This window comes from Amblyomma mixtum, chromosome 5 (assembly GCF_055824585.1).
Source record: "Amblyomma mixtum isolate Tamu chromosome 5, ASM5582458v1, whole genome shotgun sequence".
Taxonomy (NCBI): Eukaryota; Metazoa; Arthropoda; class Arachnida; order Ixodida; family Ixodidae; genus Amblyomma; species Amblyomma mixtum.
In genome coordinates, this window is record NC_143016.1 from 185,476,886 (window position 1) to 185,502,746 (window position 25,861).

At 50.9% G+C, this 25,861-nt stretch overlaps 1 protein-coding gene across 1 annotated transcript; it reads right to left on the reverse strand.

Moving 5' to 3' along the window:
• Window positions 1-22,094: 22,094 nt before the first annotated feature.
• On the reverse strand, window positions 22,095-25,085 carry LOC149345111 (uncharacterized). The gene is made up of 3 exons (XM_089547370.1): window positions 24,823-25,085; window positions 23,543-23,669; window positions 22,095-22,451 (listed from the first exon to the last, which is right to left on the reverse strand). Exons 1-3 carry the CDS (start codon window positions 25,083-25,085, stop codon window positions 22,095-22,097), a joined length of 747 nt encoding a protein of 248 aa, XP_089403496.1.
• Window positions 25,086-25,861: the final 776 nt, after the last annotated feature.

Genomic DNA, 25,861 nt, shown 5'->3' on the forward strand with positions numbered 1-25,861 from the left:
AAGTTTTTCTTCACGAGGACATCGTTCTGTAAATAGAACGATCATGGAAGACAGTTGGGCTAGTTGGTGTGAATTCGTTAATGACTGCGACATTTTATGCCTTTTCCGTTGACGTAGTAGATCTTTTTTACTCTATACCACAGACACAACTCTGCACAGCTGTCAGAGAGCGAATTGAAGCGCTGGGTGTGACTGTCTTCCAAAATTCATCTGGGATCTCAGTAGATAACTTTTTAGAATTGCTTAGCTTTTACCTTTCTTCTACACTTGTTGAGTTTGACAATGCTTCTTACTTGCAGAAGCAAGGCATATGTATTGGTTCGCGTATTGCACCGGTTTTAAGCGACTTGTTTTTAACGTCTATTGACAAAGAAATTTTTTCGCGTCTGGACAAGACTTTTGTTGCAAAAATTTTTAGATATGTTGATGATTATCTTGTTGTTTTAAAAAATGTGACGCCTGATGGAAGAGATGACATTGTGCAGATTGTTTTTAGTGTTTTCCAAAAATGTGGTAAGGGTCTGAGTTTTACTCGTGAGGTTCCTGATGAGGGTTGCTTACGTTACCTTGACCTCAGCATTAGCTTTAGTAGTAGCTCACTATGCTGGACATACTTCCCTCGTTCAGAAAAGCCTGTTCTTAGCTATAATTCGGCCCATTCGAGAACCGTAAAAAGAGGGATAGCACTGAACTGCCTAAGAGCCGCTCTTCAGGAGTCTTGTGAGCACAAAGTGAACGTGAGTGTTGAGCAGCAGGTGCTCCGTCTGCGTAGCGCTGGCTTCCCTGACAGCATACTGGCGTCTGTCGCTGAGAGCCTTATTAAAGAGCTCCGACAGGGACGCAAGACAGCAGGCTGCTGCAATGACGGCCCGGGGGGACGTCCGGTGCCTGTGCCCTACATGCACAACTTCTCCCCTCGCCTCAAAAAGTCCGCGGAAAGTGCGTCATCACTGTCGTTTTCACTGCCCCACAAAAGCTCTCTAGGATGTGCCGAATGGTCAACAATGCTTACCAGGCAAAAACCTGCGCAACAAAACACGCCACGCGGTTTGTGAACTGCACCATCGGTGTGGTGTATCTTATCCCACTGACCTGTGGTAAATGTTATATTGGCCAAACAGGCCAGTGCCTGAACGAAAGGCTCCGAAAACACCGGACTACAGTCGCAGCTCTGATGGCGGGGGGCCATTTGGCCGCACATTGCCGCAAATGCAAAGTCAAAACAACAGGCGGAAATGAAGAAAAATGCGTTCCACTCTTTAGCCACACGAGAGTGCTGAGGCGGCTTCATAGGCAGGGTGATAGGGAGATATTTGAAGCATTTTGCATTGATAAGGCAGGGGACAAGTGCGTGAGCACACCCTCAGTAGCCCTCACGAGAAAAGAGTTAATCTATCTGTCAAAAAACTTGCGCGTCAATTTGGTTTAAATGTTTACTGTTTGCTTGACAACCTGCTTCGTGATAAAGAGAAGGGGGCGGGGGTACAGACTCCTGAGCATGCGCCGAATAGAAGTGTAAAAATCTGTTATGTGTGCATTAAAACGTCAGTTGAAGTCTAGCGTGCTGTCCCGTCGGTTTCTTGTGTCGCTGTCCTTGTGTTTCCACGCTAGTTGCAATGTCGCAGTCATTAACGTAAACAGAACGAAGACAACCCTCGCTTGAACGAGGAGGGGGTGAAGAAACCTTGCCTTCCAAGTATTCGGTGAGACATTTTATGTCGAGGTCCGAGCGTTGCTGTTGTGCAAAAGAGCTGGAGCTGATGGGTCCCAGGAACGCGTCCTCATCGTCGTCCGACGGCGGTGCATCTACAGGGGCTCGTGACAGGCAGTCGGCGTCAGAGTGCTTGCGTCCGGACTTGTAAACGACAGTTACATCAAACTCCTGGAGCCGCAGGCTCCATTGAGCGAGGCGGCCAAAGGGGTCCTTCAAACTGGCGAGCCAGCACAGTGCGTGGTGATCGCTGACCACCTTGAACGGTCGTCCGTACAAATAGGGGCGGAATTTCGATGTAGCCCAGATGGTGCAAGGCACTCCTTCTCACTTGCCGAATAATTAGCTTCGGCTTTTGACAGGGAACTGCTAGCGTACGCGATGACCTTCTCCACTCCGTCAATTCTCTGAACGAGGACAGCGCCTAGGCCCACACTACTTGCGTCGGTATGAATTTCAGTCTCGGCGTTCTCATCGAAGTGCGCGAGGATCGGTGGGGACTGTAAACGACGCTGGAGTTCCTTGAAGGCTTACACTTGCGGCGCTCCCATTTAAATGGCACGTCTGCCTTTGTCAGGTGGGTCAGCAGCTCTTCATAGGCAAAGTGGCACTTCTCTGCTTTCAAAGTTAGGCCGGACGATTTGATTGCGTCTAGTACTGTTCGAAGCCTTTTTAGGTGTTCCTCAAAGTTCGAGGCGAAGACAACGACGTCATCTAAATATACCAGACAAATCTGCCACTCCAGGACTGCCAGCACTGTATCCATTACTCGCTGAAATGTGGCTGGTGCGGAACAGGAACCAAATGGCCCCACCTTGAACTCGAAGAGGCCATCTGGAGTGATGAATACGGTCTTCTCGCTATCTCTTTCATCGACCTCAATTTGCCAGCAGCCGCTCTTGAGGTCCATCGATGAGAAATACCTGGCGTTGCAGAGCCGGTCCAGTGTGTCGTCGACGCGAGGGAGGGGGTAGACGTCCTTCTTTGTGATGTTGTTCAAGCGCCGGTAATCAACGCAGAATCGAAGTGCACCGTCTTTCTTTCTCACTAGAACAACAGGTGCCGCCCAGGGGCTCTTGGAAGGCTGAATAACGTCGTCGCGCAGCATTTCTTCCATTTGGTCCCTGATGGCTTGTCGTTCTCGCGGCGGCACTCGGTAGGGGCTCTGGCGGAGAGGTCGGGCGTGCTGGTCGGTTATAATGCGATGCTTGGCAACCGTCGTTTGTCAGACCTTCGGCGATGACGAGAAGCACTCGCTGTAGCTTCGAAGGAGGTTGCGGATCTAGTCTTGTCTGTTCCGGGGCAGGGCTGGGTTTATGTCTAAAGTGGGAGAATTCTCTTGGTCCGGCGAATCTTCTACGGATGGTTCGGAGAGCGCGAAGAAGTCTCGTACGTCCGATATTTCGTCCAGGTATGCAGTCGTTGTTCCTCTGTTAACGTGCCAGTATTCTTCGCTGAAGCTAGTCTGCAGTACACTCTTAGAAAAAAAGGTAGTGAAAACGTAGTAACGGCTGCTGTTACAACCTGTTTTTAACCCTTACTACCTATGTACTATGTTGCTACTACCTTCTTACTACCTCGAAAGAAAATTAAGTAGTAACAAGGTAGTGACTTCTGCTGTTACTACGTTTTTTGGCAGTTACTACACTTCGACTACCTCATTATAACCCTGATAGTATCCATTACTACCTTGATCTGGAAATGGATGATCGGAATATGCACATGTACGTATATTAACATTCCCGGTGACATTGCTACTCAATTCCCCATGTTTTTATATAATGAAAAGGGTTTCCTAATTGGCAGCAAATCTAACAAAATTGCCAGTGCTGTTTTTTGTTTTCAGTACAATATACGCAGCGCGTATGTGTTCCATTCTTTAGTTTTATTTCTTAATTCCACTTTTTCACCAACTCCAAGCTATTGTGCCTGACTTGTGCTCATTTTTCCATCTGGTTTACTACAAGATGCACAAAAATGGGCGTTGAGTTTCTGGTGTCATGTTCATGCACTCCTTGTGACACATTAGAAAGTCACCACGAAGTCAGCTATTCATGTCTTTTGACAATAAAAACTCAGCAGAGACTCTTTTTCGTTAACACAGTAGATTCCCTTATGTCATTGGCCATCAGCCACTGTAAGGTCCTTCGAAACAACATTGTTGTCCCGTGCGAGAATGTAGATGCTGCTGCTACATTTACTCGCAATGGAAAGAACAAGAAACAACTGTGGCTGCACATATCACACTGCACATATCACGCCACATAAGTTGATACGTTAATGTGTGGTGGCGTGGCGTCAGTCTTTGGAAAAGCCGTATGATGGACAGACATGCCGAGCCTCCAAGATCGTCCAAATCTGTGTTTCGTGAACAGTGTGCTTTGGTGAGGAGTGTATATGCTGCACGCGAAGAACCTCCAAGCTGGCTGCCGTGCCTAGATGCATGTGTGTGCCTCCCTGAATTTTGATGTTTTGATGGGGATGCAGTGTTGAGTTAGGGCTGTGGCGGGCTCCTATTAAGCAGCCCGGTAACTTGAGACGCGAACCAGTCTGATTGGAGTTTTCCTCCTTTCTACGGAAGTTCTTCCATGCAATAAAGAAAAAAAAAAGTGGTGGCGGAGCCTCCCGAGTGGCTCTCAAGACTAGAGCCGTTGTGTCTGTTGCGTGAATTTTAAGCTGACGAAGCCAGTCTCGTGCTGGCTGACCACGACAGTGTCGTATGTAATTCGCATCAACACTTCAGTGCTCCTGTCTCTAAACCCCCGGATGCTTGACCTATCGCGCGCATTAAGAACACAATTGAAGTCGCCTAATACAATGAGCCGCCTCTCCGTACAAAGGCGCTCTTGGAGGCTTTGGAAAAAGGCAACCCTTTCCTCAACCACATTCGGCGCATACACAGTAACAATGCGCCACTCATTGCCGTTCAGACAAAAATCAAGCACAATACACCGGCCATACACACACGAAAAATAAGCCTGCACCTCTAGCCCCGGCATCTTCTTTACAAAAAGCACGCAGCCAGCTGATGTGATGTTCCCACTGCTTGACTGACGACAGCATAAAATCTAGTCGTGAAACGTCGCACCATGCTGTCGGTTCCTTCGTTGCCGTCCACTTTCGTCTCCTGCACGGCCAATACATCTAACTCGCGCTCCTTAATAAGTCGGTACACCTGACCTTGTTTTTTCCTTGCCGCCAGGCCCCTCACATTCAATGTAGCGACTCTAAAGGCGGAGGCGGGAGCCATTTTTACGCAAGAGGAAGGAACCAACAGCATGGTGCTTACCTTCCACGTATAGCGCGCCACTAGACGCCACTGTTGCCGCCGGTATCATCCGGCGCAAGAACATCAGTCTGCTCGAGTAGTACCTTGCCTGCGGAGGAGTACCGTTTGTCAGCCGCATGGTTTGGGCGTGGCCGTAACGACGAACGCCGGGCTTGAGTCGTCTTTGCAGGGGGCTCCTCGACGCCGGGTGCTACCACTTTGTCCCCTTCAGGGCTGGCCTGGTCATGGGAACGCTTCGCCGGGGTGTTAAGGGGGGGCGTGACGCTTGTTGTGCGGGCGCCGGTATTCTCGTGGTGGTCCTCGTTCACGTCCTTTCCCTCCACGACTACGGGCTCTGATGGGCACGCTCCGTTCTCTGGCGTCTCGTTAGAGACGCCGAAGGAGCCTCCCGTCGGCTGTTGGCTCTCTGGTTCGTCGGCCGCTTTGGTGTCGTCACTTGGAGTCCCTGACGTCGCAAGTGTGGAAGCCGACTTGCCCGCCTCGTCCGTACCAGTGGCTGCTTCCTCCGCCTCGGCGATGTCCATGAGTTCCGCAGTGTCGTTCGCCTTTCCGAGCCCGGTAGCTGAAGCGTAGGTACGGACGCAGTCCGCGTCCATGTGTCCGTAGCGCCTGCACAGGGAACACCTGGGCACCTTGCAGTCTCGGCGAACATGACCCGTGCCGTGGCAACGCAGGCACTGCATCGGTCGCCCAGGGACAACAACGAGGGCCAGCTCACCAGCTACTCGGACCTGGTGTGGCAAATCATCCACCTTAATTCCCGGCTTCAACTTCAGTAACACGGTCCTGGTGGTCGAGCCTTTCTCCTTCAAGCCTTGGACACGCCAACGCTCCCGCGTCACCTCCGTCACGTTGCCGAACTCCGCGAAGCAAGGCATTTTCGTGGGAAATGTGGAAGCTAAACAACACGCTTCTTCAAGACGAAATCTACTGCAGAGCAGTAAAGGATGAAATAGGTAAAATAAACCCGCGCAAGAACCTGAAGATTTGGCAACAGTGGGAGCTAAGTAAAGAATCTTTAAAAATCAAAGCAATAGAAAGGGCGACATGTATCCGTTATAAGGAAAAACAAGACGAAGCTGAGCTAAGGGCACTGCTTCAAACGCTGATGAAGCAGGAATGCAAAGAGCCTGGGAAATGGATAGAAGATGTGAGGAAAACAAAACAAAAGATAGAGCTTATGGAAGAACGGCGTTATCGCGGAGCACTAGTGAGGGCAAGGGCGGAAGACACAGCTGCTGGCGAAGCGCCATCGAAACGTGCTCTTGGTCTAGAAAAAGCGCGCGCTGAAAGAAATCACATCGATAAAATAGAATGGGGGGGTATCTTATCGGCAGACACTGACCACATCAAAGAAGCCTTTAATGAATACTACCAGAGGCTTTTTTCATCGACTCCTGTAGACGCAGTAGCCTTTACGCATCAGTTTCTTGGTGCAATGCCACGGCTTGACGAAGAAAGCAAAAAGAAAATGGAGCTAACAATAACTCACAGCGAGGTAGAGCACGCGATAGATCAGTTAAACCTAGGAAAATCACCAGGACCAGATGGATTCAGTGCGGGATTTTATAAAGAATTTAAGCACGAAATTGCCCCAGTGCTGTGTACAATTTTCAATGAAGCCTATAAAATAAACGTATTGCCTCCGTCTTTTGGGATTTCCCATACAGTGCTCATACCTAAAACGGATGATATAGAGAAATTACAATTGGTTACAGCGTATCGACCCATAGCACTCACTAATGTGGACTACAAAATTTTTATGAAGGTATTGGCGCGTAGACTGCAGACAGTGATATCGGATATTGTTGGACCCCACCACACATGCGGAATCAAAGGGCGCTCAATTTTTTCCAACATTCACAAAGCGCGCAGTGTGCTTGAAAGCTGTTACGACATCAATGGGCGAGTAGCGATGCTTCAGATTGACCTTGAAAAGGCATTTGATTGTGTTTCTCATGAAATTTTGTTTACCGTTTTAGACCATGTGAACGTCGGTTCAGTTATCCGTAAGGGTGTAGCCCTGGCGTATCGAAACTGCACGACGAGACTGATTGTTAACAAGAGTTTGGGGGCCCCCATTAGCGTGCAGCGTTCCGTGCGTCAGGGCTGCCCCCTCACCCCTCTCTTGTTTTGTATTTACATCGAAACGCTGTGCATGAAAATCATAGAAAACAATAGTATTAATGGCTTTAGGCTACAAGCAGCTGAAGTTAAGCTGCTGGCCTATGCAGATGACGTTGCAGTATTTACGGTTGATCAGGGGAGCATAAGTGAAGCTGTCGGGTGTGTACGCGCGTTCAGCGAAGTCACAGGTAGCGGGGTTAACTGGTCCAAGTGCCTTGCGCTCTGGCATGGATGGTGGCCATCCCACCCGGACCATTTCGCCAACGTACCGTGGGTGACGACCCCTGGCAAGTATTTGGGCGTTCCGCTCGATGCTTATCGCGATAGCGAGGACTATTGGAAAGAGCAAACTAAAGACGCACGTGACCGAGCTGGGAAATGGAAAGGCACCAGCCTTTCAATTTTCGCCAGAGCTACAGTCTGCAGTCTTTTTTTTTATTAGCAAACTCTGGTATGTGATGCAGGTTTTGCATTGCTCGCGTGTGAACGTTCAGAAGCTACACAGGATTTTTGCAGTTTTCATATGGGCGTCCGAATGGGAACGTTGTAGCAGAACGAACCTGTTCCGGAGGGTAAAAGACGGGGGGCTAGGGCTAGGGCACTTCTCTTTAAGGCAGCTGGTGAACCGTTTTTTGTTTTTTCGCGACGTCACAGACCCGTTCTTGCGCGCCGTGTGCCAAGTGAAGCTGCGGCGATTGCTGCCGGAGTTTGTGGTATCCACAGAAGAGCTCTCTGGTGGAACTTTTGGATACTACAAAGAGATTGTAGCAAGCGTTCGGTTTCTTTCGGCACGTTTTTCCACCGATTATTTGTGGAAAAGCAAAAGGAAAAAGTTGTGCAATGATCTTTGTGATATTGTTTTCCCAGAGCCCATGTACAGGGCCTTGTACAGTGGAGGCCCGGGAGGGGATGTTTTAAAAAGGGTGAAGAAAATGCAGGTGCCACCAGGAGTAAAGACTTTCTTTTTTAAGTTACACACCAGGACGTTACCAGTTAAAAAGTTTCTAGAGGGAAAGGATTTCTTTTTACCGTGGGGATCGAACTGCTTAATTTGTAAACAGCCTGAAACAATAGACCATGTTTTTTTGCATTGCTGGGAAGGGGTTTATTTTTGGGACGTGTTACAAAGGACCATAAAGAAAGAGCTACCACTTGACGCGCACGGAATTCGCTATTTAAGCACTGATAATGAGGATGGGGCACCTTTTGATCTCATAATGCTCTTGGGCCTCCACTGTATATGGCGCTCCAGAATGGCAGGCTACCATTGTGACAAAGACGCACGACCGGCCCGAATTTATTTTCGGGAAAGCATGGACTGGTTTCTTGCAATCCAAAAAGCAGCTGCGGAGCCTCCCGAGTGGCTCTCAAGACTAGAGCCGTTGTGCATGTTGCGGGAATTTTAACCTGACGAAGCCAGTCTCGTGCTGGCTGACCACGACAGTGTCGTATGTATATAGCGTTATGTGTATTTTTGTTGTGCAATGGCATGAGCCAAAGACAGGCAATAAAGAAAAAAAAAAGTGGCGTGGCGTAGTGGTTAGCGTGGTAGGATAGAGAGTCTAAGGTCCGCGGTTCGAATCCTCGTGGAAGTAGGCGGATTTTTTTTCTTTTTTGCTTTTCCTCGTTTTTTTTTTATTTTGGCTCTTATTTGGCACCATTATTATCATATAGGCATAAGATCCTAATATCAAAAGTCATTAGATTTTTTTTCTTAAGGTGTTTTCTCTCCAGAGGTAGTAAATGTTACTACCTTGCAGTTACTACGTACAGTTACTACCTAGGTAGGCATATATGTGACAATCGTTGCTACCCCAAAATGTAGTAACCTCAACTACCATTTTTTTTTAGAGTGTACTTCGGCTTGTCCTTTGCGGAAATGTGCGATGCCGATTTCTCGGTCGAGAAGCAACTGCATGTTCCCCTCGATAATGGCTTCAGTGTTATTCGCTTCCGTGGCGCCTACGGTGATGATGACGCTTGAGCGGGGTGGGACACTCACTTGTTCCTCCAATGACACTAAGCGCAACGTGATGTTCCGGAGTTCTCATCGACGGGATGGCCTCGTGCGTGGAAAGTGTGATCATCTTGGATCGCAGGTCGATGATCGCTTGATGCTCATTAAGGAAATCCATGCCCAAGATCACTTCGCGGGCACATTGCCGTAGCACTACGAAGTTCGCGGGATAGGTATGTCCCTTGAGAGTCACTCGCGCTGTGCACCGTCCTAATGGTGTAATGAGGTGACCCCCTGCGGTGCGAATTTGTGGATCGTCCCAAGCGGTCGTTACTTTCCTCAGCTGCGCAACGAATGGTCCATTCATCACCGAATAATCGGCTCCTGTGTCGACTAGAGCTGTGACCATCCGGCCGTCGATAACCAGTTCTAAGTCGGATGTCCTGGCTCTGGCGTTGCGCGTCGTCTTCGGCGTCGGGTCACGGCTTCGTCGGATATGTGAATTGTGGGTGGGGCGTGTGGTCGAAGCTTTTCGTGGCGTCGTTTTGAAGGTGGTTCGCGTCGTGGTCGAGGTTGTCTTTGTATGCGGCGTCGGCGTAGTGGGTGCGGCGTCTATACGGCGTGGTCGCTGGAGGATCTTCGTCGTTTCCTCGGCAAGCAACCTGACCTCCACAGGTTGCTTTTGTTAGTTTCCCCTACGGGGGCTAGAGGACCTTCCTCTGACAGCCGCGGCGTAGCTGCGGCCCGGTGATGAAAAACGTGCGTTGGACGGCGAAGGGGAGCGGGAAAGACGGCTTCACGACGCTTACTCCCCTCTACCCAGGTGGTCATCGATTTCCCGTGGTCGCTGGCCGGGAAGCGGTCGTGGGGCGTCGATGGCAAAACCTCGCAGGCCTATGCGCCGGTAAAGACAGTGGCGAGGTATGTGCCCGGCGTGGCTACAATGGAAACATAGTGGGCGGTTGTCGGGCGTCTTCCACTCGTCGCATTTCCTAAAACCGTTGCGTTGCTCGTAATGTGGGCGTGCGGGAGCAAGGGGTCGTCGTTCTTGTAGAGCTGGTGCCTGTCGAAGAGGGCAAGGGAGGTCTCGTCGGGGCGCAGGACTGCGTAGTGCGGCGGCATAGGTCATGGCTTCAGCTGCCTTCAGTGTAGTTGGTGTCGGGGAGCCAAGTGCATGATGTACTTCTTTACGGATGATGTCCGTGAGCGACGCCACCTGTGTCTCCTGCGTCGGCTGTGCTGGGGATGGCAGCAGTCGGCGAAGTTCTTCGCGAACAACTTCGCGTATCAAATCTCGCAGATTATCTCGCTTGTAGGGGTATCTTCTGGCAGGCTGGCCGACAGCACGTAAAGTGGTCGGTTGTAGTGACGGGTCCGAGCTTCCAGGGACTTTTCGATGGTTGAAGCCTCAGCTTCAAACTCGGCGACGGTTTGTGGAGGATCGCTGATCAGGCCGGCGAAAAGTTGCTCCTTCACGCCACGCATCAGGAAGGACAGCTTCTTTTCTTCAGTCATGTCGGGGTTGGCGCAGAGAGTCTCGTGACGTGATCACGGTGGGGGGGGGGGGGGGGGGGGGGGAAGGCGAACCAATTCCTTCAGTTTTACTATTTTTTACTTTTTATTACTAGGGTTCAAGGCTTTCGCTACTGTCGCCGCACGCTCCCTCCGCAGTTTTTTTTTGTTCCTTCATGCGGGTTTGTAGGCATGAGCCAGAACAGAAGGCGCTGCGGAAAGCGTTGTGCAGACGACGCGACGCCAAGGCTACGCCCAACCTTCTCCCGTCAGTCAGAACGATGCACCAATGGAGTGCCTTTAGCGAAAGTAACCCCCCATGACGTCAACGGGGTTCAGAGTAGTGGGGCGGGCCGTTTTTGTTGAAGGAAAGAACGAGCGGGCTTTGATTTGAATTTTCGCAGCTTTTCGGGGCGCGCATGGCTCTAGTATTTTGCAGAGGTTATCTTCGATGCCTCATCTATGCAGTGGGCTTGTTTTTCAAAAATGTCCAAACCCTGGTCAGTGGACCTTTAAGACGAGGGGTTTCCAGTGTTGCCCTCCTGCGTTCCCGCCCCACGAGTCGGTGGTTATTAACCACAGGTATCGACAACAGCTGTCCACAATCAGCTGGCCATGGAACAACCCGGGCTGACTTGCCCAAACCTACGTGTCCTCGCCGGCATTCTCCTCACTCAAGCTCGAACATGTGGCAGGGGCGTGGCCAAAAGTGATAGAAAGAGTGAGACTGTGCGCAAAAGTGAACGTTCACGCCACTGCCTACTGGGCGAGGCCGCGACGCATGTCTTGGGACTCTAGGGAATGAGAGTCCTATTCAACTCGGCTGTGAATATGGCCGAGGGACGCTCCCATTGGCTCTCCCGTTGACTCTCCCGTTTGCTCTTGCGCTTGTAAAAATGTAAATAAACCCACTCGTAATCTTCCTCCCATCATTCGACTCATTTACTCGACGGCATTCCTGTCCTGGTGGTGGGAACGGGTGTCGGCTTGACCACGGTTCCGTCAAGCAGCAGCAACAGCAGCTAGTAACAACAGCAACAGCAGCAACAACAGCAGCAAGAACAGCAGCAGCAACAGCAGCAACAGCAGCAGCAACAGCAGCTTCGTCCCCCACTCTGACTTCTCCGTATAGGTGCAGTTAACCATTGTGTACCTTCCAGGCCTCATTTTCAACACGAGTGCGCCGCTCGTAGCTTCGAGACATGGTGCACGGAACTTCTATGTGTGCCTCTTTCGCGTGACGTAGCTCAAGGGGGGAAGGAACAGCCAGCAGGCCTTAAGTTTTCTCTAGAGGTTGTTGCTCCGCACCCCGATGCGTGTTCGCCAAATGCAGCCGGTACAGCCAGCGATGACAGCGCCGCCCACCGGCAGGTAGCAGCCACATTAAGGCTGGTTATAAATATTCATTCACAACGACGGCTTGACATCGCCGCTATGGCGCAGTGGATTAGAGGCACGTGTTGCGTATGGAAGGTCGGCCGTTCGACTCCGCTCTCTGTACTGAAATTTTATTGTTTTTTTAATTTCGTTTTTTTCAATTATTTTCATTTTAGGTCGCAAATCGTGATGCTCAGTGGCATGTAACGCCGTTTAAGAGGATTTATTATCCCTTTTAGGTAAGCCGTTGTGACAATCTTCAGTCACCGTGATCAATTCACCGTGGTTTCAAGCCTGGTGGCTGTACAGGCTGCAGTTGGCGAATACGCCACCCCGATCGCCAACACTGCACGTGGCAACGGTGGTGGCTCAGCTCGAGCCAGTAGGCAGGCCCGTGCACTTTCCTTTTCATCCTACTCTCAGTCGCAACAACACCACCACACGGGCGCCTTTGTGCGCTTCGCCTCCATCGAAACGGGGCCGCCGCGGCCGGATTATTACTCGGGAACATCGGCTCGGCAGCCGAGTGCCCTACCCCCTCATTTTTAGGAAAAGAAAGGCGCATAACTGGCTGCCTGGATTAGGGGACACCTCTATCACGCTTTCAGGTACGAAGCGGTTATGTGCACCTGCTAAAAACCGTCCTTTTCACAATATTTCGTGCTTAGCCATGCTAAAAGAGCAGACATTTTTACCAGTGAGTGCCCCCATGTGAGCCCAGCGAAGTGTGCAAGTGTACAGCGCGCATCAATGGTGGAGGCTGCACACGCGCATACACACACACACACACGCACGCATACACACACACACACGAACACACGGGCGCGCATACACACACACACGCACGCATACACACACACGTACACACAAACACACGCGCGCACACACAGACACACGCGCGCGCGTGCGCGCGCACACAAATACAAACAGACAAACAAAACTCTAACCCCTAGTGGGATTCGAACCAGTCGCGGCGCAAGAGAGAAGCTTCGATTTTCTTACGCCTTATGATGTCCTCAGGCTTAATCTACTCGGCCATCTGCGAAGCTTGTTTTTTTTTTTTTGTCTCATGTAAAATTAGGGACCTCCCATACCCCCCGTGGCTTACTTTAGCGGGTCGAATTCAGCGATCTCGGCATGCACCCTCACGCCACCATCACTCCCTTATTTCCGGTGGGAGCACACGAAAAAGCGGCAACCAGACTGAAGGTTTAACTTGCGTAGCATATACATCCTGCGCTTAAATGCACTGTACTCTGAACAGTGGCCTCGTTGCACGCTGTGGTTCTGCGTGTTCATCCATCATGCGGCGTTTCCACACGCTAAACAGTCGTATTGACACGAAAACTTCACACGAAATTTCCGCGTCTTTCATCACAAGCTTGTGTAAGGCGTGTTGGGACTTTGGCATCCCACCGCTGCCACCACTGTTGGGACTGGGTGTCCGAGCCAGGAAACGGTCGAGGCGACGGTGAGTCAAATGACTTTTATGTACAGTATGTACAAGGGCTTTTACATGATACAAGGGCCAAGAGCACCACGGGCTAGCACAAAGACAAAGAGCGGCCCCGGCGGCGAGCGTAGCTCCGGCGTGATGGCTCTTCTGCTGCCCGTCTGCTGCTCGGGTTCAGCGCGGCTCCGCTTTTAAAGCCGCTGGTAACGGTTACGGCAGCCAGCCGTTCAAATCCTCCAATCAGGTCACGGCACGGGCCACCGTTCAAATTAGACCAATGGTCGAGAGCCGGCGAGCGTCGGAGGAGTTCACACCGACGGAGAGGAGGGGAGGAGGAAGGGTCCGTGTCGGCGCCGCGGTGGCGGAATGAGTCACGCTGCACGTCGCGACATGTCCGAGAGAGTCCGGGCCTGCTTTGAGCGTCGGCGAGCGCGCAGCGCTTGTTTCCAGGGGGCCAGCCAGCGAAATGGGAGCTCCGGCACTACAGCACCACCGCCGCCAGACAATGCGCCACGAAGACGAGCTACTTCCGCGTGGCTCGGATGCGGGGCGCGCTCGTACGCCAGGCTCCTCCAAGTTCTCGTCCGGTGTTCAGCCGCAGGTAGCTCCAGGCTCCTTTCCGTGAACAGGTCCCGCTCGTCAGGACAGGATCACTGCTCCGCAGCTTTGTCGCCCAGGTGACTGGATCAGCTTCGCTCGGTCCTTCGGAAGAGCTTGCTTCTCAGCATCGGTCGTTGATCGTTCTGCATGTTGCCAAGAACCGACCGACAACAGGCAACACCCAACACGAGCAAGTGCCCTCCGTCACCCGTCAAAACGCCAGACTTAAAGGTCATAAAAGCTCCGCTAACAATAGGTTTGCTCCCTTTTCGCTCCCTCTTCAACAAGAGACACATGTGGGATACCAGAACTCCAAAGTAATAACTCAAAGTGTCAAACACATGTCACACACGGAATAAAATGAATGCAAAATAAATTCGCTCTCTGGAGATCACTCGGCCAGGAAAATACTCAGCTGAGGCCACAAATGAGGACATAATTTTTCCCCGATTTACGAGCTACCTTAATAGCTGTTCGCGAAGAGACAAAATGTAGGTCACGAGGAGGCGAAGGCAGCCTTGCTTAGAACACACGGCTTAGGGCGTCTACGCCAGCGTTTAACTCGGTTAAACGACACCCGCTACCGCGGAAGCTAATGACTCTGCGTCTTTCGCTGTAGCTGCGCTTTTCTCTCTCTCTCTACTACCGTGGAAGCTAATGTCTCTGCCTCTTTCGCGGTAGACGCGCTTTCCTTTCTCTCTGTACTTGTCTTTCCAGTTTCTAGGGGAGGTACAGTACGAGAACGATTCGCTTTCACTCACTTGCGACTTGTCCCTTTCTTTGCGCTTCGCGCGCCAGTCGCGACGTTCCGTAGCGAGTGCGCAACGCTTCCGGTGGGACCTTTCTTTCATTTCCTTTGTTCTTTGTGGCCAGTGAGACATTCCACGAGTCTTTACGTTCTCGCGCACCCGTTTGCCTTGCCGCTCGATGTGTGGTTCGCCTCTACCCAGCCTTTTGATTTTACGCCTACTGGAGATCGTTATCCTGACACGCGGCTTTTCATCGCGATAACCGCACTTGGCCGAACGCTTAGACGGTTTCTTCTTGCCAATTTTCTTGCGCCTGTCACGGCCCTGTACACGCGTTTTCCTTGCGCGTGCGTGCCGCTTTCTGTGGGAGCGCGGTTTCTCCCGTGACTGCAGCGGAAAGCGAGAGACTTCATGAGAGTACGCGCTTTTGCGTGTTTTGCTCTCTTTGTGCTGGCGGCAAGACTCTCTCTTGAACCGCTCCTTAATTTTTCGCCTCCCGGGCAGCGCTCTCTTGAATCTCGGTTTGCTGCCTTGGTGCACTTTTCCGCGCGAATGTTTGCATGCTTTCTTTTCGCAGTTTACCTTACTGCCCAGATCCATGTGCCTCGGCACACTTATGTGTTTCGCTTTGCGCGATAGCGACGCCTCGTACATTTCTCTAGCTCCGATTGTGACACTAGCATCACGGCTAACAACGTGACTGACTTTACTGAAGTCATTTTGCCGGCGACGCTGGCGCTTCCGATGGTGGAAACCCGTTTTCGCGCGTTTGCCCTTTTTCTCTTTTCGGCAGCGCCCGTCTTTCTTATGCCTGCCTTTCATCTTTCGGCGGCACCACTCTTTCTTTTCCCTGCCTTTCACCGTCTTTCGGTGACAGCTCTCTCTCTTGAGCTTGCCTTTACTGTCCTTTCGCCGGCAGCACTGCTTGTCTATCACCTTGCTGTGATAGCTCTCTTTTCGGAAATGGCTGTTACTTTCCTTCCGGTTGCAGCTTTCTGTCTTATGCTTGCCTTTCCTCTCCTTTCGACGGCAGCACTGTTTCTCTTGTTTGGCTATCACCTTGTGGCGATAGCTCACATTCCTGAACTGGCGGTTCCTTTTCTTCCGGTTGCAGTTTACTATAGTGAGCTTTCCTTTCATTTTCGCCTGTGGAAGCACATTCTGCGTCCGTCCCCTAGGTCTCTGCTTTCTGACATTATCACTTTGATTGTCAGCCGATTCACGTGCGCTACCTGGCTCACGTCTGTCTTTAGTGCATTTGCTAGCCTCCTCCAAATTGCGCACTTCCTCCTCAGAGCCTCTGAGCGCACATTCTTCCTCATCTTTCTCGGATGGAACGACGTCTACAGCTCCCATGTCGTCTGGGAGGTTCTGTACTCCACTGTTGTCTAGCACCTTAGCTTCTACTGGCGCGGACGAACCAGTGTTTCCTACTGACATTACTGCTGACACGCAGCTCTCGTCATGCTCCTGCCGCGTTTCAGCCAATTTCGGTTGAGGGTCGGCTGTGCACTCAGTCGCGATGTTCCCGCTACTGCAGCTGCTTTCTGGAATGTCGCAAAGCTGAGAGCAGTGCGAAAGCACGGGACTCGTTTCGCATCGCTCGCTGCAAACACTAGCGCACAACTTAGCGTCCGCAAACTCTATATGCACCCGCTTCCGTTGATTGTAAGTGTCGGGTTTCTGCATTTCTGCCGAACGCGCTGCACAACACGCTGTTCCGTCCTCGTTTACTTCGCTTGCGTCGGCGCAGGCGTTTTCATCAATGTACACACGGACGTCCTCTCTGCCCTGTTCGGCAACTTCTCCTGCTTTCGACACGCTAGGAGATTCGCTTTCCGGTAACTCGGCCACAATTCCAATGGGTGAGACCTCTGTAAGTGTATCTTCCGATGCTGTGACTACCTTATCCGATGGTATAGAGGCTTTCTCAGTTGGCGAATGCGGGGCAATTCCCACTGTTACAGCAGCAGTTACATCTGCCACGTACGGACTACCTTCCTCTGTGCCGCACTGGCAGGGCTGCTCTACAGCGACGCACTCTACCTCTGTGTCATGATCTTCCGACCCTTCACCATTTTCGAGCCACTCTAAAATGTCGGCTTTAAACTGGTACGGAAAATCGTTAAACGATGGGGTGCTATTCTCTCGCAGGTACCTTTTTCGAAGGTCCATCGGTGACACGTTATATCTCGCCAGTAAGAAGCTTTTCAGCTCATCGTAGTCCACCAAGCCGTCGTCCAACAGGCGCTTGACAACGTCATACGCTTCGCTGGAAAGCAGGGCTACCAACTTCTGTGCCCAACCATTCCGCTCAACGCGCTTTCCCTCGCAGACGCGCTCGAAATCTGCCAGATATTTCGCCATATTGTCGGCGATCACGAAGGGCTGCGGCCTGTCTCTCAACTGCTGACCGTTAGTCTCATGCAGAGCGGAAAATTTTCTATATCTCCCATATCCGATCTCATGCGCTTCAAGCTCCAGGTCCATCAGTTTCTTAGCGCGAGCACGCCGTTTTATCTGAATCTGCCTCTGTTTTTCTGCCTCCTCGCGCTCACTTTCTGCCTGTTCGCGCTCAAGCTGCTTCTGTTTTTCAGCCTCTTCGTGCTCACGGCGTTCTGTGATCTCTTCCCAGGCCTCATTGGCTTCCTCAGCCGTTACATTCTCCTTTCGCATGATCTCGAGAATCGCATGCTTTCGTTTCGCGGGGCCCAAATCAATGCCCAACTCTTCACAAATTTCGATGAGTTCCTTCACTTTGAAGTTCTCCATCGCACACAATAGCCTCTTGTAGTTTGCCCTTTTCTTAGAATTCCCTTGCCGTTCACTACTATAGCGCTACTAGCATGACACGCGCAAGTAATTCTTTCTAACAACGCCTCGTTTACTCCCTCTGCACCAGCTTTCGTTTCAAAGCGCTCCGACTTGGCTCGAAACAGCAAAGCTCTCTCCAGTGCAACACACAGCCCTACTCTAAACTACAATCACCTGTGCTAGAGCAGTCTGGCGAATTGAGGGGAAAACATCAGGCACTCACCACGCCGAGGTAGCTGACGCCGGTCGATCCCGCAGCTGCCATCCACTGTTGGGACTGGGAGTCCGAGCCAGGAAACGGTCGAGGCGACGGTGAGTCAAATGAACTTTATGTGCAGTATGTACAAGGGCTTTTACATGATACAAGTGCCAAGAGCACCACGGGCGAGCACAAAGGAGAAGGGCGGCCCCGGCGGCGAGCGTAGCTCCGGCGTGATGGCTCTTCTGCTGCCCGTCTGCTGCTCGGGTTCAGCGCGGCTCCGCTTTTAAAGCCGCTGGTAACGGTTACGGCAGCCAGCCGTTCAAATCCTCCAATCAGGTCACGGCACGGGCCACCGTTCAAATTAGACCAATGGTCGAGAGCCGGCGAGCGTCGGAGGAGTTCACACCGACGGAGAGGAGGGGAGGAGGAAGGGTCCGTGTCGGCGCCGCGGTGGCGGAATGAGTCACGCTGCACGTCGCGACATGTCCGAGAGAGTCCGGGCCTGCTTTGAGCGTCGGCGAGCGCGCAGCGCTTGTTTCCAGGGGGGCCAGCCAGCGAAATGGGAGCTCCGGCACTACAGGCGGGATCTCAATGTCCTTTTTTTTTTATTCCAGCTGTTTGCGATTAGGCATAATGAAAAAGGGAAAGAATGTTATAAAAAGGAGTGCGAACAAGCCTCGCTTAAAAACCGGCAAGCGATAAAGCGATTATCATGAGTCGACTTGCTATAGTGTCCCTTTTAAGAGTCTGCTGAAGTTTCTGCCAAACGAACATTAATTGTTTTCCATTGCTAGCACAGGTAGCAATTCACTGACCATGGCACAAACGTCCCTTGACGTCATGGCACGACGTATACGCGTACCGAAAAACCAAAAAACGTTTTGAAGTCCGAAAAAGGTTTTTGGCAATCTACATCTGCTGAACTCGCTCTAATACACCGTTGTCAAGAAAGGCTACACGTTTAAGGGAAGAGGAAGTAATGACCGGTCAGAAGCTTTGTCATCCGGATTCGGAGAGCCCGTACAGGTGTTCCGAGGAAATGCGGAGAGAGGAAACCGAATGTATCCGCACAAAATTATCTCGCGGCCATGTCTAGAAAAGACAGATTAGCACTTAATCACCTAATAAGCACAGCGGCCAGGAAGGGGTCGTTTGTGGTTTAGAAAAATAAAAAAACTTCAATCTAGTTGATGGACAAAAACATCGTAATGTTTTAACGTAGTTAAACCGAGTAGTCATGCAAAACGACGCAATAATTCGGCGCCTCATCTTTCTGGCATCTGCAAGTGCACGCAACCCCGTTTCTCGATGAGGGTAGCTGATTGCGCAACTTGGTTGTTCATCCTGAAGACTGCAGCGCTAGGAAACGCGGACAGCACGAAGTAGACACTACATGGGCTAAATCGCCTAATATCTTTTCACGCTCTTCATCTCCACACCCTCTCTCCACTCGGCGGAAGCTGGCGCGATGCCCTCTTCTCATTGGCTACAGCTGGAGTGTTCGGAGTGTCGGAGTGTTCAAGACCTACGATCGCATCCGACTACGATATTATTGGCGTGGCATGTACACATTCATCCGCAAATACGTGAGTCATGCCTTACCTGTCAACGTCGCAAGCCACCTCCTCATCGTTCTGCTGGAGAATTGCAGCCGCTACCTTGCCCGCCACGCCCATTTGACCGCGTCGGCATTGACTTATACGGTCCCCTCCCGTACACTTCGGCCGGCAACCGTTGGGCTATCGTCGCGGTTGACCATTTGACAAGGTATGCCGAAACCGCAGCCCTTCCAGCCGCTACAGCCTCAGAGGTGGCCTCGTTTATTTTAAACCGATTCATCCTTCGTCACGGCGCCCCTCGCGAACTGCTGAGCGACAGAGGCCGCGCCTTTCTGTCGGATGTTGTGAAATCACTGCTCACCAAGTGCAATATAATTCATCGAACCACCTCCGCATATCATCCGCAAACCAACGGTCTCACCGAGCGCTTTAATCGTACCCTCGGTGACATGTTGTCTATGTATGTCTCCTCAGATCAGTCAAACTGGGATCTTGTCCTTCCGTACGTAACTTACGCGTACAATACCGCAACGCAGTCTACTACCGGATTTTCTCCTTTCTTTCTCCTTTACGGCCGTCACCCTTCTGCTACCATCGACACCATTCTCCCGTACCAACCCGATGCTTCCGAGTATACGCCTCTATCTGAAGCCGCCCAGCACGCCGAAGACTGTCGCCGCATCGCCCGTGCCCTCACGACTGACACCCAGTGCAGAGAGAAATCCCGCCACGACCTCAGCCAAACAGCACCACACTTCGCCAACGGCTCCCTTGTGTGGCTCTGGATTCCGATGAATACTCCGGGTTTGTCATCAAAATTTCTTGCCAAGTACCATGGCCCATACCGCGTACTGGAGCGCACATCTCCAGTTAATTACACTGTCGAACCTCTCAACCCATCTTCTGATGCCGCCGCCGTGGACGCGAGACTGTTCACGTCCAGCGCCTCAAGCCATTCTACGACCCAGCCGTCCTGCCTGCGCCCTGAGTCGCCAGGTTGGCTCCTTTTCTCCCCGGGGGCAATTGTAAAGACGAAGACGAACATTCTGTGCAGCGGCGGCAGTGCACTGCCGCCGCTGCACAGAATGCAGCCATCATGCCATCGCTGCGCGTGCTTTGGGCTCGCTTTGGCTGACCGCGGACTGTTGCCGCCCTGTTCCTTTAATAAGGTCCCATTGCCTTTAATAAACCCCCGTCTTACAGCAAGAACAATTTTCTGTAGAATCGATCCAAGACAGAACTCGACTAGAACTCGACTAGACATCATTGCATTTTCTTCCGTAGCGCCTTTGTTCCATCGCAATCCATTTCAAAACTGACAGAGCCTTCTCTAAACCACAACAAATCATTGCAAAACAAGGACCTTCGTCGTTTCGCTTAGGAGATCGAAAGGTGTGGAATGCATCAAAGCTCGCCACGAGCACACAATCCAGTTTCCAAGAATCAGAAGAGCTTGACTTGTTTTTGATGCCACTTGCATACAATAACAGGAGCCATACACAAGCGCCTGTGCATTCGAGTCTTCCAGTGCCATCTACACTCAAGTCTTGAACAATAACCATAGTTCTCCTACCATGTCCGGACAGCACATGTGTCGTGAACCTCCTCTGCGAGTCTCCGCAGAACGTGCGTCACTCCCTTCAGTGTATGGTGAAGCAGAATCTTCACCCAATGGTGCATTTTTTTTAGCAGTGGTCTGTGCCTGCCAGTTTCCAGAGTGGTGACAGCCAGAATTCTCCCCACCCCTCCTTCAAGCAACTAAGTGACCACACAGACCCTTCTCCGGGGAACTTCGGCCTGCAGTCCGAAAGTCCCCATCCAGAACTCGCACAGAGGCCCAAGAGGACTATTCGTAAGCCCTTGTGGCTCGAGCACTTTGTGCCAAAGTGACTTCTGGTGTGCTTCCACGTACATTTCTTTGTGTGTACAGGGAGAGAGAGTGTTTTTTTTTCTTATTTGTGTTAAATCCTTACATGTTTTGTGTCAATTGTCAATGTATCTCTGAATCTTTATTCCCAAGGAAGGGAGTATGTTGTATTGTGGTTTGTGTTTTCCGTGTATATTGTATTGTGGTTTGTGTTTTCCGTGCTTGCTTCAGTTCTTGTTTTGGTTTTGTGGATTGTTGTGTACTCTCGTCTTGTGACGTCATCTCGTGTATATATATTTTGTGTCCGCAGAATAAGAGGGTTCTTGGCCGTGGGACAGCATCAGGGACTCGACTCTCCTTAAGACCGCCACGGCCAACATTACAGGGTCAAAATGCAAGGACGAGAATTCAGCGTATTCACATTACGCAGATTTAGGATGGCAGCTTCGCTGCGTGGCCAAGAAACAAACCATCGTAGCTCGATTACTTTTGGCAAGGATGCTATGTCTATGCTAGTAAGTGCTACCACTATGCCATGTTGTGCAAAAGGGCGTTGTAGGGCACAGGAAGCTTCCAGTTTGCTACACATTGTATAATTGTGAAAGCTTGGCATGTGGCATGTATGTTGTAATAATGCCTTAAGCAAATGTTTGTTGTATTATGCTTGCAGGATAAAAGTAGATTGATAGGCATTCTTAACTATAAAATGGTTAAGTTAATGCAGCATCATTATTCATGTGGGCAATATGCACCAAACTAATTGAAAAAGGTTGAGGCGTAACAATTTCAACATGCTGTACTGTGTGTCATAGCTGGCAGAGCATCACTTATTCCACAGTATACAATATTTTATTCTTGACTTTTATTGGAAATGAAATCAATGATTTTCTTTATCTTCTTGCCCTCTGGGTGTAAAATATGCTTTCATAACCTCCAGCATACCTCTCTGAATATCGTTGCTCTCTCTTTGGAGCTCTAAAAGCTGCTGTCTGAGCTCACTGCTCTCTTTGGCAGCCTTGGCTGCGCGGTCGTCAGCCTCCTTATGCACTGCCATCAGTTCCTGCATAAGGGAGGTGGCAGGTCTCTTGCGGCGCCTAGCCGTGCTCGCATTCCTGTTTTCTGGGAATTGTGGGCTGGCCGCAGTGTCGTCAGCCGTGTCCTGGCCAACATCCTCCTCAACTTGAATTGTTGCCAGAACTATTGCAGCGTCTTCTCCTTCAGGAGCCTCTGGCACCTGTCAATGCCAAGCAAAAAGAAAATAATAAAACACGCCACACAGCTGCATGATATGAATGCTAGCTGGCATGGCAAAGCCTCTATTACACACTTCTTTGCAACGTCACCAAGAAATATAGCAGAGGGAAATGACAAGGATGAGAAAAGTAGAAAACAGAAGACTACTTCCAGCACATTAGTAAAAACAAGCTGTTTATCATGAGAAGTGTGAAACATTCCAGCTCATTTTTAACCAGAGGAAATCCCTATCCTGGAACATCTTTCCAGTTCGACATTTAAGATAACACGGTTGTATGATATGCAAAATATGAATATTGATGACCCCAGTCCTTTGAGCCAAGTACTTTGTACATTGGGTGCAAAAGCAGATTTGGGATCAGCTGGGGAGAATGAATAGCGCTGTGGAGTCCCATTACTGTGGTGTACTTCTCGTACTCTCCAACTTATTCACCTTAATGTATCAGTAGAGCCAGACTTGAAGGTATCGGTTGTCGTATTTCGTGGCAAACTGCGTAATGTGTCGCTATTGTGTTAGATGTGATGACATTCAAACACAATAACCAAGTCATGTGCACACTGTTGGAAACACTTCGCTGAGCTCAACATACTCATTTTTTGCCTTGTAGTCTTCCATTCGTTTTCTGTGCTTTGTTGGATTTTAAACAAGTTCCAATTTTTAAATATTAATGCCTGCTGTACATATTTGAAAAGTGGAATTCTGTTCTCTGCAATAAAAAGAAGTCAGCGAGGCACCTCTTTTCAATTTTTTTTAGTTGTGTGTTTACGTGTTGTGTACTGTTTTCAAAACAACTCTGATAGACGTCAAACCATCCTTGCCAAAACAGCAAACTGTACTCTTCTTGCATTGTTGTAAGTCACGATGCATTACAACACATGTGAAGGAAACAAAGACATGTTTATGCGCATCCACTGATTTAACAGAAGTGCAGTGCTTTCTGCATACTAATTATGAAAGCAGGCATAGCAGAAGTTTGCGGAGCACCTTTGCTTAAGCATGGAAGAAAGGCACATGGCATTAAATATTCCACTATAATGTCAAGCTCTTCTGAATTGGTGCAACTAGATTACCTCCACACTTTCTTCCATCAGGCTACTGTCATTGACCGGCAGCGTCCCTAGGAAAGAGTGAAGGAGCCAATAAAATGGCCACTCAACGCCCTTCGACCCGGTGCAGGAGCCCGACCTCCTCAGCTTCCTAGAAAAAAAGGTAGTTTTAGTTCGTGAAAATTCGCAGCATGGAAATATATAGGCAGGCACAGTTCCTTTTAAAGACTTTCAAATGGGATATCCATATGAAAGAGGTGCATATCACGCCTTTCCTCAATAACAGATAGAAAGGGTGCTGAACAGGATGAAAATCATGCCAGTCAGCAGATTCAGCAGATAAAATTGTACATCTCAAGTATGGCCCCACACCAGCAGAAGTACTTGATTTCAAGAAGAGGTTACTTTGCAAATGCTAGGGGATGGGTTAATTTTGGAAGGAAAAACAGATGAACATCAGCCTGTACAGCCTCTCAGACATTTAATTGCAGGCTCGTTGGTTTATGGGGTTTAACGTCTCAAAGCGAGTCAGGCTATGCGAGACGTCGTAGTGAAGGGCTCCGAGAATTTCGACCACCTGGGGTTCTTTAACGCGCAGTGACATCGCACAGTACACGGGCCTCTAGAATTCCGTCTCCATCGAAATTCGACCGCCGCGGCCAGGATCGAACCCGCGTATTTCGGGTCAACAGTCGAGCACCATAACCACTGAGCTACCGCGGCGGCTACATTTAATTATATCGTGCGGTCGCCGACCGTGAGGCAGCTCAATAGCTTAAACACCTACAGGCTGGGAAATAACGTAGCAGACAATGCTTGCACGAGAGACGACATTCTGCTGTTGCGCGAGCGCTCACCAATTTCCCTGAATATCGCCGTTGTAGGCGCAATGAAGCTGCGTGGTCGACGTTCGCGTAATGCAAAAAAATCCAGGCGGCAGCACGCACAGAAACGAAACAGTCCAGCTGGCTGCTGGCGCAAATCATTTCCGCCAATATGCGGGTCGATCCAGCTGGTGCTGCCAATCAAGCATTAAAACATCACAACTGTACGCAGTCGCCAGTCCAACCGAGTCGAGTTCAGGGCATAACACTCCGCATGCAACACAGGACAGCCAGCTAATTAGTTGTGCGTTCTAATGATCCATGCCGGACGAGGCACCACTGCAGCAGCGGTCGTCGTGCGGCATTGTGCATGTTTGTATGCATCCGTATACATCACACCATATACCATCATTCACAAAGCATCGGAATCGCTTGTAAACTACATCGGCACATGAAAAGGGAAAATGTTTTCGTACTTACCGGTATTGCTTATTCAGATTTTCGATCTTCTGCCGGATCGACTTCGGCGAGTAGGGCCCTTCGCCTGCCGGCAGGCGCGCGTTCAGGGACTCCGCCATTGCGGTGTAAATACGTGCATTGCGCGTATTGGTCCGCAGAGCATTCAGATTGTCCTCCCAGATGCGTATTAACGCTTCTGTTGTGGCAGTAGACCAGTTAATACGCTTCTGGGAGGATGCTTCGCTTGATGTCGCCGCAGGCTCTGTTGACATGGTGGCAGCCATTTTGTCAGTCAGCTTGGCTGACTGAGGTGGCAAACTTCAGTTTGCATTAACCATGGTTACCGGCATAACTGCTGTTAAGGTCCCCGTCTAACTGCACGCAACTGTGGTTGGTATTAACTGAGGCAAACTGAACTGCAGTTAGGCTGCCCGTGTAACAACGGTATAAGTCGCCTGTCGGGCGAAGCGGCGTGCCTGTGTCCGGAACCTCCTCCACTTCGTCTGACGTCACGCTCGTCTCGTCGCCGCTGCTCACGGTGTCGTAGGTCTCTATGCCAGGAGGCGGTGCCAAGGGTTCGGCGAAAACTGCAGCGAACGGCTCCGCCTCGTTTGAAGGTGACCCCTCATGCTGCTCCTTCCCGGGCAGCTCCGTCGCGGGGGCGTACTCGGGCTCCCTCGGGAGGCTGGTCGTAGGGTCCGCGTCGGCAACTGACGACCGGACGGCTGGTGTGCTCCGTGTTACTGTGACCACGTTGTCCTTGCTCGGGTCCTTCCTCGAGGCAGCGGCCGCCGCATAGGACCGTGGCCGCAGGCAGTCCGCTGTGGCGTGGCTTCCACCGCAGCGCCTGCAAGCCGCTCCGCATCCAGCCGTGTCGTGGCCGAACATCTCGCAGCGAGGGCACCGCGGCATTCGACACGCCGCGCCGATGTGGCCGTCCTGCCCGCAGCGGGAACACACCTTCCGGACGCCTCGGTAGTCAAACATGACGCGGTGGCCCTGGACGGTCAGGAAGTTCGGCACCGCCTGCTTCATTTCCATCCGGACCACGCGCGCCCCG

What these genes read in the sequence shown, in the direction of transcription:
- LOC149345111 (XM_089547370.1), bottom strand. Translation starts at nt 25,085, where the DNA reads ATGGCTGCCACCATGTCAACAGAGCCTGCGGCGACATCAAGCGAAGCA. An exon ending in AATCTGAATAAGCAATACCG is followed by an intron (nt 23,670 to 24,822) that starts GTAAGTACGAAA and finishes CTTTTTTTCTAG; the next exon opens with GAAGCTGAGGAGGTCGGGCT. An exon ending in TGATGGAAGAAAGTGTGGAG is followed by an intron (nt 22,452 to 23,542) that starts GTAATCTAGTTG and finishes TGGCATTGACAG; the next exon opens with GTGCCAGAGGCTCCTGAAGG.